Below are 22,492 nucleotides of genomic sequence, written 5' to 3' on the forward strand. Positions count from 1 at the left end.
TTCAAGCTCTTCCTTTAGGTGACCAACAACAGCCAGTGGAGTTCTGCAATTTCGTTCTTGGCAAGATGGAGGATGACAGTTTTCTTCCATACTTAGTGTTTAGTGAGGAAGCAACATTCCATTTAAATGGAAAGGTGAATCGTCATAATGTGAGAATATGGGGTACGGAACAACCACATGAAGTTGTACAACATGAGAGGGACTCTCCAAAATTTAATGTGTTTTGTGCAGTTTCACGAGAAAAGGAGTCTGGTCCAATTTTCTTTACCGAGAACACTGTTGTAGGAAGCACATCATGTGCTTGAGAATTTTCTTTTCTCACAGTTGGAGACTGATTCGAACGACTTCATTTACCAATAGGATGAGGCACTGCCATACTGGCATCTGGAAGTGCGGGAATTTTTAAATCCAAGGATTACTGAACAAAGGATCGGTCACACTGGAGCAAATGATTCAGCCTTAAATTAGTAGCTTCCAAGGTCACCGGACCTGACTGTTGTGATTATTTCTTGTGGGGGTTTATAAAAGACACTGTTTATGTGCCGCCGTTACCAACAATAATGAATGAACTGAGATATCGCATAATAGCAGCTGTGGAAGCTGTAACTCAAGACATGATCGCTGCAGTGTGGGGACAATTTGAATACCGCATTGGCATATGCCGTGCTTCTCAGAGGGGCATATTGAACACCTGTGAAAACGCATGAAAAAAACTTTTTGCGTTTCCCGTTCATCAAAAAACAAAATTCATTGTAGGCCTATATGTTTATTAGTTTCAGAAATATATACGTGCGAAATCGATTATTCTTTTTGATACACCCTGTATTTTTCTTGGCGGTTTCGACTGTAATGAGTCATCATCGGAACTAAAAATCCAGTATCTTGTTAAGAAAGTAACTCATAAAGTCGCCATCAAACACTCAGTGTGGTCATTCAAAATACATCTAACAAATGCGAGCAAGACCCCTGCGAATAAAATAAAATCTTTCAGAGAGGACAGGTGTAGGTGCAGTGGGAAGCGCGTATACAGAATAACCCAGAGCCACGGGTCGCCTGGCGGCCGCGTCGAATGCGGCGGATCGGGCCGGAGAAACCAGCGGGCTCGGAGTACTGTACGGAGGGCCACTCTGCACTGCTCACTTGTCAGGTGTGGACCAGAGAAGCGCAGAAGTGCCATAATGCCTAGCCTACCATCCTGAGACAACTTCCTGACATTTTGCTGTGACAACAACGCTTGGATCATCAAGGCACCACAGTAATCGGTGCCAGAAGTAGTGGATTCGAGCAACATCGTGTTCCAGCATACTGGGTCATTAGTGCACCTTGGTGAGTGTAAATAAGTTGTCTTTATTTGTTTCTCTCCTTTCAAGTAGTGTGTAATGTCGGTTCAGTTGGCCTCGAACCAGATCTTCAATTGTGGTTTTCGACTGCAGTTTGTGACAGTAGACTCAGACGATGATTTGAAGGTGTTTAGAGATAAGCATATGCTCTTTTGTGCCTAGTTAGTGTGGGCAGTGTAACTTACTGAGCGCAACGTGGCTGGCTCAGTTGTCACTTGTATTTTTTTTTAATGCAAAGAGCGGTAACCACTCAGGTATAAAGGTTGATTAGTGTAGAGAATCGGTACAGCAGAGCTAAGATTAAGTTTCCATGTGTTAGATATAGGCTTTAAAATTAGGAAATCAGAGGAGCAGGTGGGTATTATCCAGGAAGCGGGAGATAATACAGAATTTCATAGAAAGTTAGACGCTTTAAAGAAGGACGGATACTAGTCCAGTTGATTAGTACCTGTTTTTGATGCTAATGCTGCTACCATACTCTATCCTTTTTCGACCTAGCCAGGAGAAGGTGTGTTAGCATTTGTGGATAACCATTTGACAGTCGCAAAACTGAGTTGTTGGTCAGACGAACAATTGTTGCAAAGAGCCAAATTACGTTTAATACCGGACGCAAGGGCATACCTAACGTACCACAAAGACTTGATAAATGCTCGAAAATTTGAAGTGCTGAAGAAATGCTTAGTATAACGGCATAGAAGATATAATAGTTTTATATACTATCACAAGCAGTTAAATGGTGTGTTACAGAAAGTTTCGTGGATAGAATAAGAAAATTCAGTGTTAATTACTACGAGTTAACAGACCGTGGTGGGAGGAACAGGGTCCTTCTGCAAGAAGCAGAGCAGAGGGCGTTAGAAGCACTTCTACGGCGATAGCCACATAACGTATAGAGGAAAGTGAGTGCAGAGTTTTTGAAGGACTTAGGTGGGGCTATAGGTACAGCAACATCTTTAAAAGAAATAGGTACAGTAGCTCGAGTCTATGGTAGAAAAAGTAGTTTTTCGACTGACGTCAAGTGTTACCATTGTGTACCTTCCTGTCACTTACAGCAATATTGTAATTGGCCACAATTAAGAAAATGTGGGAAGGTTGGACATTGAGATTGGAACAGCAGGCAAAATAGAGGGTATATTGTGAAGGGACGAACTGGGAGTCGTTAAATGAATCCATGTCAACCAGTCAGCCCTTGGGTGAATTTCAGCATGACTGGAACCTCTTCAGAGCTAGAATTTTGCTTGATTGACATAATGGATGGAAGGGAACACAAGTTTTTATTAGACGCTGGTGCCCATATGTCTGTGGCTAGCTTATACCTCATACGAAAGAAACAGATAAACCCTCCACGGTGTAAGTTACTTACAGTAGGCGGTAATGACGTGCTTTCGCCGTGTTTGTCGATATTAAGTTTTCAGACAGGAGCAAAACATTTCCGTGCTCATCGTAATATGCACGATCTCTATCAAAATTCGAACATCTCTATCAAAATCCGAACAAAAATAAAGTTTTGTTATATTTAATATTTCACCCACGTTACAAGATCATTGAGACACCAATACTCGTAACGGCTAACGCCGAACGGTTAATGTCAAAAGTCGAAAATCTGACACCTGACGGCTAATGCATAAGTCCTAACTCATTATGCCTAACGCAAAATGCCTCACGCCATACATTCTCTGTAAGCAGACCATTATATGACCACTTCCAATGTTATACATCTTAAACAAATGCCACAACACATAGTAAAGTGATATACAACAAAAAGATGTAATTTTTTCTGTACATTGGTGCAGGACACTGGTATAAAACAGGCAGAGAAGCAAGGGGTCCGATGTCAGCTACAGGTAGGAAGAATCATCTAAGGAATTCCGAGTTAATGATTACGTGGTCAGTATAGTAGTAGAGACATTGCAGTTAGTAAGGCACAACGTATATATACTGGCATCTACATGTAACATACGTTTATACTGCGATACCCATGCAGTCCCTAGTTTTCTCGACGATTTTGGAACTGGGGTTGCTTTGACAGTCATATACATTAATATCTTTATGTATAGCTGATCGGTGTTCTCAGATTTACTATCATGGAGACAGTGACTGTCAAATAGTTAAGAAAAGGGAATCCCTACGCTTTCGGCTATCTAGTTTCGCCTAATTTTCCAGGTCACTCAGCTAGCCACTGCCTTGCAAGATCCACTGCTTTGCAAGATAAGCAGAGAAAAGATACATGTGGATTTTCGTAAAATGGGGGACTTCCTGTTGTGCGAGGGTTGGGGGAAGGGTGCAGTGTCTGGTTTTTTCATGTACATGGCCAGATGCAGTTCCCAGCATGACCATAGAGATGCCGATGTCATCGAAATATAATAAACACAGTTGCCTGGGATGGTGGCATTGCCAGAATGGTCTTGAAGATAAGACAACGCTTATGCTGGTGACCTCCAGTTTGGGGTCAACTTTGGCACGATTTATAGGAGGAACCTCAGTGAAACAATTTTGGAGAAAGGATGCCATTATGGTCACAGAGGGTCTGGAAAGATGACTTTCAACCGCTACAGACTTAAATTAAGACGAAAGATTCTTAGGATTTTCTGTCAGATTGGTAGATAGAATTTTATTTTAGATTTTAATGAAAATTCCACGTATGACTGACGTTACATTAATTTTGGCTTCGTTCAGCTTCTGTTTTGTCTGCGTGGACTTAAATCTAAAGTGAAGTTATTTTTCCCATCCCTCGCAACTTTACTCAGCGGTACCTGTCTAAGGCGTATTCTGTAGTCTCAGAGATGAACGTTTCATGTTGACCGCTCTGCTAATCTGAAATTTGTACCTTGTCGCAATTGCTAAGCAGAAATATCTTATTTCACCATCTTTCGGGAATGCATTCAAAACAATCTTTTCTTCTTACAATATTTGTACCGTTGACCATACAGCTATCTTCAGGATGAGTCGATGACTGAACAAAACCTTCTTTAGTAAATATATAGTGAAATAAATGAGCCGGCCAGGGTGGCCGAGCGGTTCTAGGCGCTACAGCCTGGAACCGCGCGACCGCTAAGGTCGCAGGTTCTAATCCTGCCTCGGGCATGGGTGTGTGTGATATCCTTAGATTAGTCATGGTTCAAATGGCTCTGAGCACTATGGGGCTTAACATCTGAGGGCATCAGTCCCCTAGAACTTAGAACTACTTAAACCTAACTAACCTAAGGACATCACACAGATCCATGCCCGAGGCAGGATTCGAACCTGCGACCGTAGCGGTCGCGCAGTTCCGGACTGTAGCGCCTAGAACCGCTCGGCCATTCCGGCCGGCGATTAGTTATGCTTAAGTAGTTCTAAGTTCTAGGGGACTGATGACCTCAGAAGTTAAGTCTCATAGTGCTCAGAGCCATTTTTGAAGTAAATGAGTGTGCGTAAGAGATAAGACAACCGCCACAAGAGCCTCAGTCACAGATAAAACTTTAAGCGTCTAAGAATAAAGCATTGTAAGCGCCGAGTCAGCAGATCCCCAGTGCTTAGGAATAAAGTTGTTAGTTAATAAAATGAAGGGCGTGTATTGGAATGCTAGCACCAGAAAAATAATTCCTCTAAAATGCAGACGTAAAATGATTTGTCGAGCTAGAAACCCTTGTCTCGGCTGAGATGATACTCTGCTAATTGTATTTTCACACCTTTCTTTACGAAAATATCTGAAGAAGTAATAATGTTTTTATTGGAAGCGCGCCTGGAAGATGATGGACTACTCTATCCGACGCGAAAATTTCAAGAAACACAGTAATATCTTCCTATCTGTCTTTACATTCTTATTTACTGCCGCTTTAAGTGATGCTATAAGGACCTTACTATCAGTGATTCCCTTTCTGCGTTAAATGAGCCGAAAATTTAGGGCCTGTTTTTAACTAGGAGGTCGAAAATGTTATCTTCACCATTCATTTCTCTGATTAGCTGATCAATATGATTTTTGAATATGGCATTCAAAACATTGTAGGACTGTACTGGGCACTACACATGGCAGTTTGAATAGTTTGGGTCAAGCCCCCACGTGCTATGGCACACTCAGCTTAATTGAGAGGCCCAGATATGTGCTGGGCTCAATGTTTGGCTACGTTTTTCGTCATGGGGTGCCAGCTCGCACCTCTCGTAAACTCAATTTTTAAGCTGAAATAAAATATAACAAAACAATGCAGGTAGGTATTACGGTAAAATTTAAAATATTGAGTCACTCACGTTGATTTATAATTTGAGCAAGTAGCTTATTTTTCTTCAATATATTCACTAAACACTTAAAATGCATTCTGAGGGGCTCATACGTAAGGGCGGCCGTTAATTACTGATGCTACAACAAGACTTCACTGTAAAAATCATGTCACGATCACGGCACTCGACGGTCTGTTCACAATTCGCAAAATATACTCTTGTCTGCTGTCCTAAACCACTATATTGCGCTCCACTTGACCGCTTTCGATCGTCGCTACATACATGCTTGTCCACGAATGTGGCTGCCAACCCTCTACCAATCCAGATGCGCGGATAAACACAAAAACGTATGACATATTGAAAAACATGGAAATTTCCCGGATAATAACAATTTAAAGTCCCGTTTTTTGTATCTCCCACAGTTTTTACAGAAATAATGTTCTTCTGGCGTGATTTCGCTTTTCCCGGATTTTTGATACTAAACATAAATAAACAAATAAAAATACATACTTAATTACTCATCTACCTCTTTAAGCTTTAGAATGCTTAGTTTCGTCTCTTTGAATTTACTTATTACCAAAAACACAGTTTCTCTCAGTCGAATCCCATATCCGGACCTCTCATTCAAAAATGGTACACACTATGCTAAATCGGCTATGATTGCTCGCTGCAGCTCTCCTAGCCGCATCCGTACACACTTTGTTCATATTAATTGGCCAAAGCATTGCCGAGATATTACCTTCTGAACTTTCATAAATTTACAATTTTTAAGACAGCAATAACTTTTGAACTATTATATATTTTTGTTGCGCGTGTAGATAATTTAGTTTAACATATTTTTCTGTCCATGAATGCCAACTTGCACCTCCGTCCCACTCTTAGTTTTGTTTTTATTAATTTTTCTGTGGCATATAAATTTCTCCAAGAGCGCAAACACGGCCATATGCGCCCCTGCCAAGCGCCCGCTCGGGTTTTTTCAACGCTGCGTACACGCTAGCCGCTCGCCACGGTCCCGTGGCAACAGCCAGTTACGTGTTCTGCGGCGAGACACTGCCGCTCTAATCTCCTGCCACAGCTTGTACGCTCACAAATGTCACACGATTCCCTGTCCGTACATCTCTGTTTACATCTACATTTATAACAAACATATAACGGTGTGTTGCGGAGGGTACTTAGGGTACCACTATCTGTTCTCCCCCTTTCCTTTTACATTGACGAATGGCGCGTCGGAAAAGTAACTGCTGGTAAGACTCTGTATGACATCTGATTTCTCTACTATCCTCGCCATGATCGTTTCGCGAGAGGTATGTGCAACGGAGTAACATACGGCCCAACTCTTCTTGGAACATATCCTATCGAAATTTCAACAGTAAACTTGTCTATTGCTGGAGTTTGTTGAGCAAACCCATAACGCTCTCCCGCCTAGTCAACAATATCGTGACGAAAACTCCGCTCTTCCGTGGATTTTCTCTGCTTCTCCCATCAGTCTTTCTTGATAAGGGCCCCAGACTGATGAACAGTATTCTAGAACCTGTCAAACGGATGCATTTGAGCCACTTCTTTCATGGATGCTTTTTTTTATTTCCTTCAGATTCTCTCAATAAAACTCAATCTGGCATCTGCTTTTCCTAATATTCCTTTTACGTGCTCATTCCACCTAAGGTAGCTTCACATGGTAACTCCTAGGTATGTTGCGGTATTTACGGATCTCTTTGGTTGTTAATGCGTAATGTGTTACATTTATTTACGTTCAGGGTCAACTGCCAGTCCTTGCATAAATCATAGATTCTATTATGATATTCATCATTTGGCTACAGTCTTCTGGAGTTTCAACCTTCTTATAAACAACAGCATCATACGCGAATAGCCTCACGAAGCCTCCACCGTTATTTATTGATCATTAATCTAGTACCTTCCGCCGCGGAAATCGAACACGCGGCAGAACAACTGGACGTGGTCAGCCCATAGAGGGCTCCGCCTCCGCGGCGGCTATTCCGCGCAGCGAGGGCGCCACCGCTAAGCCACGTGCAGACAGCGGCCAATAGCCGCTCCCTCCGGTTTCGTATATCGGGACCCGCTCTGCCCTAGTCCACGCATCTTCGGCGGTAATCCGGAAGGATACCGCCCTTCGATTGACGTTTCGGTTCTAATCGAAGCGTTAGGTGTATTGCAGGTGCCGTCCAGCAGTCCAGCAGTCCAGCAGTCCAGCAGCAGCAGCAGCAGCAGCGGTCCCGGTCCCGGTCTGCAGCGGCGGTCCAGCCGGCAGGAGCCAGCCAGTCAGCCAGCCAGCAGCAGCAGCAGCAGCAGCAGCCCCGGCCCCGTCCGCGGCAGCAGCAGCTGCGGCGTTCCTACCACCCGCCGTCGCCGTCGCCGTCGCCGTCGCCGTCGCCGTCGCCGTCGCCGTCGCCGTCGCCGTCGCCGTCGCCGTCGCCGTCGCCGTCGCCGTCGCCGTCGCCGTCGCCGTCGCCGTCGCCGTCTTTCCCCAGTTTGTGTCCTTTCTTTTTCGTCCTGTGCGTTTTTGTTTCTCCCTGTCATGTCCGCCCCCACCACCACCACCACCACCACCACCACCGCCACCACTACCACCACAGCCATAGTTTATACTTCCCCTTCCGCCGCCACCACCACTATAACATGGTGTGCCCAGTCACACCCCCCTCCTTCCATCCCACCTCTTCTCACTCTCCCTTCGCCCTCGCTCTTTGTCGCCCCCTCTCCAGCTTCTTCCTCCCGCTCCTCTCGATCTGATCCTTTCCCCGCACTCCCCCAGCCTGTCACTGCCGCTGCAGCTAGGGTGGTGGCCCGTCGGGCCACTGTCCATGCCCAACTCTCCCTATCGCCTTCGCCGTCACCGCCGCCACCTTCGCCGTCGCCGTCGCCTTCACCGTCACCATCTCCGGCGCAGACTGCTGCGTCCACGCCGGGACCTGTCCCTTCCCACCACCTCCCTATAGCTCCCGTCCCTCATATCACCACCCGCCCTTCTGCCGCCATAAAACGCCCTAGTGGCACCACCACCTCCTCCGCTCCCAAAAAGGCCCCGCCCCATCCTCCTCCCCCCGCCAGGGTGCCATGGATGTCTCCCCACTTGGCCCTGCTCCCTGCGCCTCCTCCTCCTCCTCCTCCTCCTCCTCCTCCTCCTCCTCCTCCTCCCCCTCCCCCTCCCCCTCCTCTTCCCCCCCTCTTTATACAAATACCTCCTCTCCCGTCCCGATCCTTCCCATCTCGAGGCCCGGAATCTCTCCCTCCTCCTCCGCCAACACTTCCCTGGTGCCCCCATCTCTCTCCTCACTCCCAGACGGGATTCTGTTCTCGTCTCCTCCCCCAGCCCAGCCGTCCATACTGACATCCTTTCCCGCCTCCCCATCACCCGTTTTGGCCCCAACGCCTCCCTCACCCCTGCTCCTTCTCCATCTCCTACCCGCCAACCCCAACCCCTGCGTCGCCCGCAAACCCTCACCGCCGTGATCACTCGGCTGAGTCCGTCGATCACAGAGGAGGAGGTGTTGGCGGAGCTCAAGGCGCATCCCACGCTGGAGGTGCGGGCGGTCTGCCGCATTTTCAACTCGGCCGGCCCCACTCGCCTTATGCGGGTTTTCTCCGAGGACGCCCGCTCCATTGACCGTCTCCTGAAGGAGGGTGCCCTCCTCTTTAACCAGCGCTACAAGGTCGACCCTTCTCGTTCCCCTCCTCAATCCCTGCGCTGCCAGGGGTGTCTGCGCTATAATGCACACCCAACAGCTGAGTGCCGCTAGGCCCCCACCTGCCCACATTGTAGGCAAGCGCACTTCCTCCGGCAGTGCCCTAACCTTCAATCCCCTCCCTCCTGCAATACCTGCAATCTCCCCCATCCCACCTACTCCCAAAAGTGTAAAGCTCAACCCCCTCCGACCACTCCTGAACTCACCGTCCCTGTCTGTCCTCTGGACGCCCCCACCCCTCCTGGCAATTCCCTTCGTCCCCCCCCCCCACCACTGAGGACATCATCAGGTTCCTCACCATCGTCCTTCAGAATGTTCATCCCTTTCAGCGCCCCCACACCCTCCAACAGATCTCCCTCGCCGCCCGTTCCATTTTCCAACTCAAAATGTACGCCACCTACTCCAACAACCAGGCCCTTTTCACCTTCTCCCGTCTTGACACCCTCGTCTAAATCCCTGTCATGGCGCGACAGCAACGTATCCTTTTCAACAATAATCGCTCCCTTCCCGCCAACAAGAACCTCTTCCTGCACACCCTTGCCACCCACTGCATGGATGCCTTCCTCCTCAATGAAACCTTCCTCCAACCCCACCACTCCATCCACACCTCACCCTATCTCCTCCACCGCTCCGATGATCCCCTCCCAATTGTGCGTGGCGGAGTTGCCATTGGTCATCACCGCCAGATTCCCGTTCGGCTCCAACCTCTCCTTCCTCACCCCACCGAACACCTGATCCTTAGTCTCTTCTTCCCCGGCCTTACCATTACCTGTGCCACTATCTATGTCCGCCCCAGCGCCCCTATTCCTTTCGACTTCCTCTCCCACATCGATCGTACCTTCTCCTCCTACGTGATCACCGACGACCTCAACATCCATAGTCGTTCCGCTGCCCAGTTATGGCGGTGGCATCGGTTCCTCTCCTCCCTTCAAGGCGACCTCATCCCCATCCCCCAGCACACCCGTCCCGAATCCAACTCCACTCCTGATGTTATCCTCTCCTCCCCCAACCTCCTTGGCCGCATAACGGTGGATGTCCTGGAGCCTATTGGTAGCGACCATCTCCCTGTCCTCCTCACCGTTTCAGACAGTCGTCGCCCCCGCCCCGATCCTCGTAATGACCCTCCCCCTAAGTACGTCCATGACTATTCCCGTGCCAACTGGAATGCCTACCGGGATACCCATTCCACCCAGGTCGATAGCCACCCCTTCACCTACCACCACCCTGACGATGTCACCCATGCCACCTCCTTTCTCCAGCAGACCTTGTCTGAGGCCGTGGAGGCCCACGTCGCTACTGTCGCCGTCCACCCCCACCATCCTACCTTACCCCCACAGGCCGTCCTCCTCCTCCGTGAATCCCGTCGTCTCTACCGTGACTTCCTCCGCATGCATGACCCGGACACACTACGACGCCACCGGCAACTCCAGCGACACATTCGTAATTTGCTCGAGGCTAAGAAACGCCGGGACTGGCGACAGACATGCACCTGTTTAAATGCTACCCTACCAATCAACTCGTCCAAGTTCTGGTCAGCCTTCCGTCGCCTTACCGGAACTAAACCCTCCCCCTATTATCCTCTTCTCCATGATGATCACCCTTTCCCTGACACCCTTAGTAAGGCCAATCACTTTGCCTCCTACCTCTCCAATGTATTTTCCATACCCGATGATCCCCAGTTCGATTACTCACTCTTCCTGGATATCCGCGATCGAACTGACACATCTGTCCCTCCCCTCACTCCTGGTTTCCAGTACTTGGACAACATTGCACACACAGAACTCAATGCCCCTATCACTACACAGGATCTCATTGATACACTCCGCACAAAACGCAACACCGCTCCTGGTCACGATCGTGTCACCTACCGTCACCTTCGTGAAGCTCCTGTCTCTTTCCTCTCCACCCTGGCCAGGCTCTACAATGTAGTCCTGTCCACCGGTTACTACCCCGACCTGTGGAAAACCTCCCGTATCCTCATGTTCCTTAAACCTGGCAAACCGCCGTCCGCCGTCTCCTCCTACCGTCCCATCAGCCTTACCTCGGTCTTCAGCAAGGTCCTGGAATCTATCCTCACCCGACGCATCCACCAGCATCTCCGCCAGCACCGCCTGCTTCCTGTTACCCAGTGTGGCTTTCGGCCGTCCTTCTCTTCCGATGACCTTCTCCTTCACCTCACTCATCTCCTTTCCGAACAGCTTCATTCCCGTCGCTCCGCAATCTTCCTCTCCCTGGACCTCGAACGTGCTTATGACCGCATGTGGCATTCCGGTCTCCTCTTCAAGCTCCAAACCTTCGCCCTTCCCATTAACTACGTCCGTCTGATCGGCTCCTTTCGCTCCCGCCGTCCTTCCTATGTCACCATCCATAACACAGATTCCTACACCTTTTTCCCCTCTGCCGGTGTGCCCCAAGGCTCCGTCCTCTCCCCCCTTCTGTACCTTTTGTACACGGCGGACATGCCGCCGCCGTCAGCCCCTGTCCACCTTCTCCAGTTTGCCGATGACACCGCCTTCCTTGCCCTTGCCCCCGCCCTACAGCGCTCCCAACACCTTCTCCAATCCCATCTTGACCGGTTCACCGCTTGGTGCAACCAGTGGTTGCTCAAGGTCAATCCCTCCAAAACCTAGGCGATCATTGTAGGCAAAACCACCCCTTCCTTCCGCCTCCTTGATTTCTATATCACCATCTATGGCCGTCCTATCGCCCTCACTCCCACCCTTAAGTACCTTGGCGTCACCCTCGACCGCCGCCTCTCCTGGACTCCCAACCTCCGGACAATCCAAGCCAAGGTACGCTCCCGACTCGGTCTCCTCAAGCTGCTCTCCGGCCATACGTGGGGTCTGGACCCCCCCCCCCCCCCCACTGTCCTCCACACCTATAAATCCCTCATCTGCCCTATCCTTTGTTATGCCCATCCGGCTTGGATCTCCGACCCCCTACCTTTTATAAATCCCTCCAAATCCTTGAACGTCATGCTCTCTGCCTCACCTATCGCATCCGTCTCCCCTCCCCCACGCGGATCCTGTACGATCTCATCCCCTTCCCCCACCTCCTCCTTTTCCTTGAAAGGATACGGATCCTGTACACCTCCCACAAACTCGATCCTCCTCACCCGCTCGTCTCCCCGATCCTCTCCCACTCCCACACACTGCCGCGCCTGTATTCGCTCGTCCCACCCAGTCTCCATCTCTCCTCCCTCCTTACCCTCTCCCAAGGTGGCTTCCGCCAGCTCCCCTCCCTGATGATGCCCTCCTCCCCTCCATCTAACCCTCCTACCAACTTTGATCCTCCCACCCTCCTCCTGTGCTTGCTCCTCTGGGCACCCTCCCACCCTTCTCTCCCTTTTCCCTCCCTCCTCCCTTTCTCCCCCCTCCTCCCCCGGGCCTCCCCTCCCCTGTCCCTCTCCTCCTGCCCCCGTCTCCTCAGCCATTGGCCTCCTTTTTCTCCCCTCTCACCCACCTCACCCCTGTTCCCCTCTTGGCAGGTCCCCGGACTCGCACACACTAAGTGGACATTCGCGCGCCGGAGATCACCGCCATCAGTGTTTCGTGTGTGCCGTCATGTTTAGTGTTCAGTGTTTCACCGTCACACTCCATCGGTCACCAGTGCCATCGTCTTCTTCAGTGTTTGTGCGTCGTATCAACAGTTTGCAGTGTGGATTATCGTAGAGTGTGAACGGCTCCGTGTTTGTCTTTGTGTCTACTGTTTTATTGCCCACCGTTCTGTAACTTGTGTCTTCTCCGTGTCTCTTCTCTTTGTGTATCCTCTGGCTGAAGAGCGGCGTAGAATGCTGCTGACAGCCTGCCTGTTATACAGGTTTAAAATAACGATAAAGGGAAAAAAAAGCCCTAGTCCAGGCAGTCTGGTACTCGCTCTGGATTTCGTTTCTATCTCGGCGGTACTGCGTTCTGGTCGTTGCTCATTGTTGACATTTGCCTGGCTCTGGTTCCGAGTGGATTTACGTTTGGTGTTTGGTGTTATGATTTCCACAAGCCTCCGTTGTTTATCTCTTCCTTGCTGTGTCGCTCATAGTCGGTCGTGGTCGGTTGTTGTCAGTTGCCGTTGGTCTGTCCTCCGACTCGTCCTGTGTTTACCCATTGGTGCGTGCTCCACCGCCGGCGGCTTCCCCGCCTGGCGGCTCCGATCCGCAACCCAAGGCGTTCCCGCTGTTGGTTGTGGTTACTACAATTAACAGAAATTGTAAATAGTAAGGAGCCTATCACACTCCCTTGGGGGTCTCCCAAAACTGCCTTTTCCTTTTTTCGATTTTGTTTGGTGAAAAACGATGTCTTGAATTCTGTCAGCAAGGAAGTCCTTTATCCCACCATAAATCTCCAACTAGTACCATTACACGACGTGAAAATTTACGTACAACCTTCTCCAAGTCTTCCATCAAATGTTACGCCACTGTTGCTCCTGAAGTAGGTGCTCAATAAAAGCATTCGATTAACATGGTTGATCCACAACATTTATAGTCACCAACCTTACTTCGTATTCGGAAAATGTTCTGACACCATTCCATAAACATTCCGGCAGTTAACTAATACTGTATTAACATTATATTTCGCAGATCTGCCATGAAGAATGCTACTCTCTTTAATTAATGGAGTTGATATTCTTCCCTCTCTCAAATTATAACTATTTTATCGGACCAATGGAGGGACTTCTATACGCTAACAAAACCACGTGTGCTCACCACACGTATTCTGCTGCCCTCTAAGCTGCTTCATGCACGTAGTACTCGCCCGACCTACAGGAGTTCTGCTATTCCCTAACTGATACCGTACGTTGAGAACAACATTGTCATAGAATCACCTGGTCCTCTGGTTTAAGTTACTGTGCATCCAATCAGAGGGCCACGTCCGGTTCTGGAAACGATGCTGCGTCCATCCCACGTACGGGACTGGCCGTCTTGACCAGAGCAGCCAACCACCTGGAACGATCGAGGATGGCCTCTGACCCCTGGCAGCAGGAGTCATTCGTGACGGCATGAACGACGATTTGCAGCCGGGTGCACACAGTGCGCTCAAGCGCCGCCGTCAGGGCCTACTCCGCATCTTAGTCGTGAGTCGTCGGCAAGCGGAGTGGCGACTGGCCTTCCTACCCGACCTGACCGTTATTTCCGTAAGCTGATGTTTCTCCATCACCTGCCTTACCTGATGATTCTGTTGATGTCATGTTTGCCTCGGCAGGCGGGGGTCGAGATCGTATGTAGCATCCAAACCATCAAAACTGACATTTACCGAATGCGCCATCGAATATTGCACACTGCACTCACCACTATACCGTCTGACATGTAGATATATGTAGAACAATAAGAAGTGGGATTCGGTCCGAAAACAATGCACGTTGCCCTTCAGCATGGCAGCGATAGTATTCACATGCCCATTGCGCTCTCATGTCCCTATAGTTCCTGGACAATGAATGCCACCCATTCTTTCTGGTCGCTCCAGCTGTCACAAGCGTTAATGTGTCACACCAGTTCGTGAGGATTTCAGGAACGACTATTTGTCCTCTTTAATCCTTCCTTGTGGAACTCTTCTAGGGATTCAGAGAGGAAGATAATATTTTCAGCCGTCTTTCTCCAAATAATTAATATCCCTGAGTAAAAGTTACATAATATTCTGTAGTCGTTAGCAGCATAACATTAACAGAAAGAAGCACGGGAAAATATGCGTCATTTGGAGATGATCTTCCTATAAACTGTTCACCCTCTAACTCCGCCACAGTTACTCACCTACCTCAAATAGCAATCAACAGCTTATCGAAATGGACGATATATACATAATTTTGTACGTATACAGGTCGGTTTATGGAGATTTTTAAGCATTTGTATAGTGTTTTTATCTAATACAGCGGAATTTTAAGAATCAATAAGATTTTAGAGTCTTAATTTCCTTGTTAATATACTCGCGCGATCTAAAGGTGAGATCATTCAACGCACTAAACGTTATCAGATGCCTCATAAGATGTCACACCTTTGATTTGAACTTTGTACGAGGCATTGTTGGAGCTCGACTTTACTACTGTGGTTTATGGTTCAGAAAGTATCATAATGAAGCCTAATGTGACACTTCAGCTTTTTAAAATTAGAACAAAATTTTCTTTAAAAATATTACGATGTTTTGTGCAAATGAGATGGCAGTGAACTTAGGTAATTCACAATGTGTGCAATTCTGTATCACTCAGTGCCTAAACATACCGTTACGAATGGTCCGCTAGGGAAAATCAATAAAAGAAACAGAATACTTTTAATTCTTGTGTGTTTATACTGAACCAGGAGTCACATGCTACAGATCTTCTTGAAACAGTGCAAAATTTGCGTTACGGGTACACCAAAAAAATTTATTTACTTTTCCTATTTTGGTTAAATGATGTGTAATGTCATAATATTCTGGAGAAGTTCTTCATTAAGAAAGTAAGTGTTCTTTGCACAGTAGTGGGTAGTAAGGTTCTACATGTATATAAAGTATACAGGGTGTAATGATGTTACGAACCTTCTGGGGCGATGGAAAGGGGTGCGTGTATCAGTTTGAGGTAAGAAACTCTAGCGTTGAAACGATCTAGTCGAAAGGTAGAAGCAAAAAGCTATTCAAGCTCTGCCGTAGCCTCTCGCAGCGCTCAAACTAAGGGTCCCAACTTCCTGCCAAATACTGCCCAGTACTCAGATAATTTTCCCTGTTAATGGACTAATAACGGCGCACGTAACTTGATGTCAGAGAGACCAAAATCTCTAAATCTACGGTACAGTAATAATGAATTCCAGTTACCTTCACAAGTTTCACGAGCTGCTTCATTTCGACAGTTGATAAAACGGCGTCCCTCAGCGTCAATGCTGTCATGGAAAAGTCGCAGAAAACAATGAACTCTCACAAATACAGTGTACACCGGTGCATTTAAGCGGAGAGAAAGAAGAAACGATACTAGTACGTAATAATTGATTATTCTTGCCCACACGTTGAGTCATAGTCTGTATTGATGGCTCTTCACAACTGTTGCGTGAGGATCCTTATCGGCCCAAATATGAATGATGAGACTATTTATCATCCCGTCTCTGGTAAAATAGGCTTCTACAGTAAAATTACGTGCACACGAAAGTGAGGATCGACTGTAAGGAGTTGCAAGATCCATTGGCTGAACGCGACACGATGTCCGAAGTCAGCAGGAGTTAAAACATACACTTCGTGTGGGTGTAGCTGAATTTCCGTAACCCTCGCCACACAGTACTCTGCGAAACATTCATTTTATGTGCAACTGATTGAGTGCTGATTGCAGGCACCTCATCTGCTCGAGCAAGTACTGCATCTTGTACGTCGAGATTCCGTGTCGTTTGTCGTCCTCCTCGGTCTTTGTACTGTGGTTTGGCAAAGCCTTCTAAACATATTTCGAGCTGTTCAACATTTCCGCTCCTCTACCGCTTTCATTTACCAGCCCATAAACGAAAGTTCCCTCGCGAGGTACAACTCTATTTCGTCACGGCTGATCGACATCGGTACTTCAACCTGTAAACACAGACTGCAGTGTAATACAGTACAGGCTCTGTACTTCACGACTGCTCGTGCCAGTTCGCAGTACGCTATCTGCATTGGATTAGTCATTATCGCAATCTCTATACCTAAGTTGCCGTCGGGACTGCCAAACGTACAGTCTTAGCAACAACAGTACCGGTGATCGTATTTTACTGTCAGAGATGACTTATAACTTTCAACTCGGTCGTTTCCAGACCAGGGTCCTTTTCCTCAAACAGATAAATTTTTCCTTCTTCATCATCCCTTACAGCTTGTAACATTATCACGGAATCACCGTGTATACAGGGAGCCCCAGCAGGAATGATCAATATTCAGGGATGTGACAGGAACGATCATTCGAACCAAAAATGTCTAGTACACGATGGTTTTAACACGCATACCTTAAGAGGTATGAGCACTTGTTCCATAGAACGCATGTCTCCCAGTAGCGAAAATGAACAAATGCTCATAGCTCTTAAGGCATCTATCTCACAGCTCAGGCGACAGTATAGTGTTTACAAGCGCCAGAAATTCTTCTTTGGAATAGCAGCAGTTGCCGTAGGTCTGATATGCTTTCTGTTTAGCCGGAAGTTAATTGAGTGTAAGATACTTCACATCAATGGGTAAGTGGTCAAAGAGTTTTGTGGCTTAATGCGTCACATCTTTCTTGCCATACTAAGGGTGAGTGTTTAATAATTCGTCATTTTCCATGTCCCTCACCTCAATAATCCGTTCTTTCAGAAAGTGCTAAAGACGCTGGCGAGCTAAGAGTGCACGCGATTTACGTATTAAAAATTCCGGTAACGCTAGATACACCCAGTGTAATATTTCTAGCTTTACAGCCATCAAATTCAGGTACGAGAAGCTCTTCTTAGCGCAGTTGAGAAGGCAGCACTGGAAAGATGACGTAATGTGGGGTGAGATACCGAAAAAAATGGTTCAAATGGCTCTGAGCACTATGGGACTTAACATCTGAGGTCATCAGTCCCCTAGAACTTAGAACTACTTAAACCTAACTAACCTAAGGACATCACACACATCCATGCCCGAGGCAGGATTCGAACCTGCGACCGTAGCCGTCGCGCGGTTCCAGACTGAAGGCCCCTAGAACCGATCGGCCACTCCGGCCGGCGTGTGAGGTACCGATCACAGATAGTTTGTTCGGTAAATGTATCGTGAGAAAGACCGCCTAAATTGTGGTCCTCCTCTACTGGCCAAAATGATAAACTTCTGTTATTAACATTAGAAAAACTGAACAGTGAATTTACTTGCACTTCATATCAAAGCATCTCTGAATAGCAGGCTATCATGCCATTATTTCAAAAGTAATAATAACGATGAGTAATAAAGGCAGACGAAGCAGTTCGGTAGGCGCGCAGTCCGGAACCGCGGGACTGTTACGGTCGCAGGTTCGAATCCTGCCTCGGGAATGGATGTGTGTGATGTCCTTAGGTTAGTTAGGTTTAAGTAGTTCTAAGTTCTAGGGGACTGATGACCACAGAAGTTGAGTCCCATAGTGCTCAGAGCCATTTGAAGCACTTCGGAGGTCTTTGGAGATCTCTAGTCTGGAAATGAGAGGTGGTTCGGCAATCTTGGAGGAAAGACATGTTTTCTGACACAGTCGGTATCGTCTGACAACTTAATTAGCAGTCTCCGTTTGTTTATTTTACATGTAATTGAGAACAATTTAATAGTAATTACGCAAATACGCAGTTTATTGTTTTGTTAGTTTTCTGTGAAGTAGTGAAGAATGGAAATTATTTGCGATTGGTAAAGAGAAATATAATTGTGGAGCTTCTTGTATTCTGCTACACTACTGACCATTAAAGTTGCTACACCAAGAAGAAATGCAGATGATAAACGGGTATTCATTGGACAAATATACTAGAGCTGTCATGTGATTACATTTTCACGCAATTTGGGTGCATAGATACTGAGAAATCAGTACCCAGAACTACCACCTCTGGCTGTAATAACGGCCTTGATACGCTTAGGCATTGAGTCATACAGAGCTTGGATGGGGTGTACGGGTACAGCTGCCCAAGCAGCTTCAACACGATACCACAGTTCATCAAGAGTAGTGACTGGCGTATTGTGACGAGCCAGTTGTTCGACCACCATTAACCAGACGTTTGCAGTTGGTGAGAGATCCGGACAATGTACTGGCCAGGGCAGCAGTCGAACATTTCGTGTATCCAGAACGGCCCGTGTAGGACCTGCAACATGCTGTCGTGCATTATCCTGCTGATCGACTGAAGGGTAGAGCCACGGGTCTTAAAACATCTGAAATGTAACGTCCACTGTTCAAAGTGCCGTCAATGGGAACTAGAGGTGACCTAGACGTGTAACCAATGGCACACCATACCATCACGCCGGGTAATACGCCACTATGGCGATGACGAATACGCGCTTCCAATGTGCGTTCACCACGATGTCGCCAAACACGGATGCGACCATCATGATGCTGTAAACAGAGCCTGGATTCATCCGAAAAAATGACGTTTTGCCATTCGTGCACCCAGGTTCGTCGTTGAGTACACCATCGCAGGCGCTCCTGCCTGTGATGCAGCGTCAAGGGTAACCGCAGGCATGGTCTCCGAGCTGATAGCATGATGCTGCAAACGTCGTCGAACTGTTCGTGCAGATGGTTGTTGTCTTGCACACGTTCCCATCTGTTGACTCAGGGATCGAGACGTGGCTGCACGACCCGTTACAGCCATGCGGATAAGATGCCTGTCATCTCGACTGCTAGTGATACGAGGCCGTTGGGATCCAGCACGGCATTCCGTATTACCCTTGTGAACCCACCGATTCCATATTCCGCTAACAGTCATTGGATCTCGACCAACGCGAGCAGCAATGTCGCGATACGATAAACCGCAATCGCGATAGGCTGCAATCCGACCTTTATCAAAGTCGGAAACGTGATGTTACGCATTTCTCCTCCTTACACGAGGCGTCACAACTGCTGTTTGTGTATGAGAAATCGTCTGGAAACTTTCCTCATGTCAGCACGTTGTAGGTGTCGCCACCGGCGCCAACCATGTGTGAATGCTCTGAAAAGCTAATCATTTGCATATCACAGCATCTTCTTCCTGTCGGTTAAATTTCGCATCTGTAGCACGTCATCTTCGTGGTGCAGGAATTTTAATGGCCAGTAATGTAATAAAAAGTGACAGCACCCCGTTTAAACAGACCAAGTCAGAAGTGAATTATTTATGCAATACCAGTTCCTCGCTAACAGTTTATTACAGCCTCAAGATAACTGATTCGCGACCTACGTGCTGTTTTCTGCGCAGAGGACAACAACTATAGAAGACAGGAGGTTGGTGAACATTATTCAGAAACTATGCATTCCCCTCAGGGCGGTGGAAGCAACTAGATACTTCGCGTGTACTGCAGTCTTAGTACAAATGAGATCAATGACACGTCATCTGTGGTAACACGGAAGAGGTATGAAAGAGGGCAACTTCCGAGGGAAGGAATTTATCATACACATCTAAATCCCTCTTTCTCTTGCACCAGTAGGTATCATGTACTTCATCGGCAGGAGTGGCTTTTTACTATACTGAAATAAGCTCCCATAAGGGTGAAATTTTTAGCAACATGTCTCACAGAGTGGGAAATACCGGTGCAGCACTCTCACAGCGTTCGGCTACGGTATACATGGTGTAACATTATTCTTTCCTGTCAGTTTATGCATCTGGGTCACATAATACAATTCTGATATGCATATTGTGTGGTAATTTGTCAGAAATCGCCTCTTCTATGTGAGAAACGTCTCTTATTTTTGAGGTAATGTTAATACAACTGAAGACCACAGATAGGAGAAAGATTCTCTACGTTGATTGATTGGTTATCGTATGTCATAGTCGTCTGGGGAATTTCGATGGATACGTTCAGTCACCTAAGTGTACTTATCCTTGGGGAAGTGTGAGAAATTTATGTTAATAGTGTCTGCTGAATGTGGGTAACTGATAGGCGTGTATATGATGGCAGATGGGTGAGGGTGGAGCCGGGTACCATGGCCTACTCTTCTATAGCAACAGAAAAGTGGGGGCCGGTCTTAACGTCCCCATCTAACGGACGGCCTACTATCTATTGTGTCACTATGAAGAAATTTGGAATTTAATCCACGATATTAGCTCAAAGTCTGATGATCCGGAAATTTACGTCTCCAACTCTCCCCACCGTTCCGGCCAAATATTGACTGTGAAAATTTCTTCCGTCACCAGGATTTAAACAAACTTACCTCAGAGTCGAGCACCACCGCACACGCATGCGTTAACAACCTGATCTACGGAGACAGGTTTTTACACGTTGTGTTCATAAGACAAATTTCGCCAATCGGCTCTTTCTTCGAAGACACGCCTATTATATATGAAGTAATTTTAAAACAATTGCAGATAGTAGCAGAAGGAAGATCTTCGTTGATTGACTGATTATATGTCTAAATTCCTTATTTGAGTAACCTACTGATATAAACGTCTTATTCAGGTTGGTCTCCATGCCATGACATGACATCTTTTCTAAAACGCTAGTGAGAAGTCCTACGAATATAGCAACTCATGTGTAGGGAATACTGGGAAACGACCGATAGGAAACTATGCTGAAAAAAGACATTTAAAAACTCTGAAAATTAGAGTAGCAAAACTAATCAGTTCAAGAAACAAAAATACACATGTACCTAATTAATATTGTGATAATTTGAAACACTGACATCATTGGCTATAGAGTTTTTACTGTACCCTGCTCTTAGGGAATGAGTCCGATTCCTTGGTCAAAGTTTTATCAGCACTTCGTTTGGACATAATTTCGATAAATGGTAGCAAATCGGTGGCCCATTGTGCAGCCCTGTTGCCGTTCTGTTGTTCATATTTTTCGGGGATTCATCTCCTTCATTTTAATTACTTACGCTTGAAGGCACGGGCTCTGAAACTGCTTTTTCTTTTTTCGTTATTTTCTTTATTCCTAAATCTGCCGTACAAAAAAAATCGTCTTCTCTTTTATTACGTAGCAACGCATACTTTAACAAAACGATTTAAAACGATTAACAACTAGTAGTACGAAATTTTTATTTGTTTCGAAATTTTTATTTGTTTGTAATGAATGTTTATGTGTATTTCTAAAAGCTCCAGCGAAAGTCAATCAAAATGATTGTAATATACCAAAACATGTATGAAAAAAGGAGTGTGTTGTAATTTACGTATGAAATGGGATTTCCCGCAATTCATTCGTAACGAGCAGATTATTTCAGTCTAAAAGAGGATTATGTATTCAATTATTATTGAGAACGAACAGATTGTGGGGTAATATTCAAGTGCTTATCTGGTGTATGTTTTTGATCTAGTTTGCTGTGAATAACATTACTTCTGAAATTTACAGCTGTCGCTGATATAGAAAAGGAGTTACAAGCTGCGACAGTAAGAAACTAATGATAAATTTATCAGTATGAAAGACGGACATCGTTTATCATCCCTCGAAAGAAAAAAAGAACCGACGACACATTTATTATCCACCCTTACCGATATCGTATTTAATTCGCAAAATTAAGAGACGTAAGTGCACGTGGAGTATTGACCTGTGACTTACATTTGACAAAATAAATTTGACAAAGCCACAAAGCAATGACCCAAATGAAGCGCAGTGGGAACAAAAGGAAGATCCTGTCTTAATTAATCACTAATGAATATGATAAGAGTTTCGTCCCAGTGCCAATGTGTTCTCAAGTCTCTAAACTACAAAATAC

At 46.7% G+C, this 22,492-nt stretch overlaps 1 protein-coding gene across 1 annotated transcript in view; it reads left to right on the plus strand.

The window, feature by feature from the left end:
* Positions 1-1,069: 1,069 nt before the first annotated feature.
* The window catches only part of LOC124722380 (ell-associated factor Eaf-like), a 31,901-nt gene continuing 10,478 nt past the window's right edge, over positions 1,070-22,492 (plus strand). Inside the window, exons 1-2 of the mRNA XM_047247554.1 lie at positions 1,070-1,142; positions 7,705-7,909. Coding sequence (XP_047103510.1) covers positions 1,070-1,142; positions 7,705-7,909 — 278 coding nt within the window. The remainder of the gene's footprint in view (positions 1,143-7,704; positions 7,910-22,492) is intronic.

Source organism: Schistocerca piceifrons, chromosome X, assembly GCF_021461385.2.
Source record: "Schistocerca piceifrons isolate TAMUIC-IGC-003096 chromosome X, iqSchPice1.1, whole genome shotgun sequence".
NCBI classification, from domain to species: Eukaryota; Metazoa; Arthropoda; class Insecta; order Orthoptera; family Acrididae; genus Schistocerca; species Schistocerca piceifrons.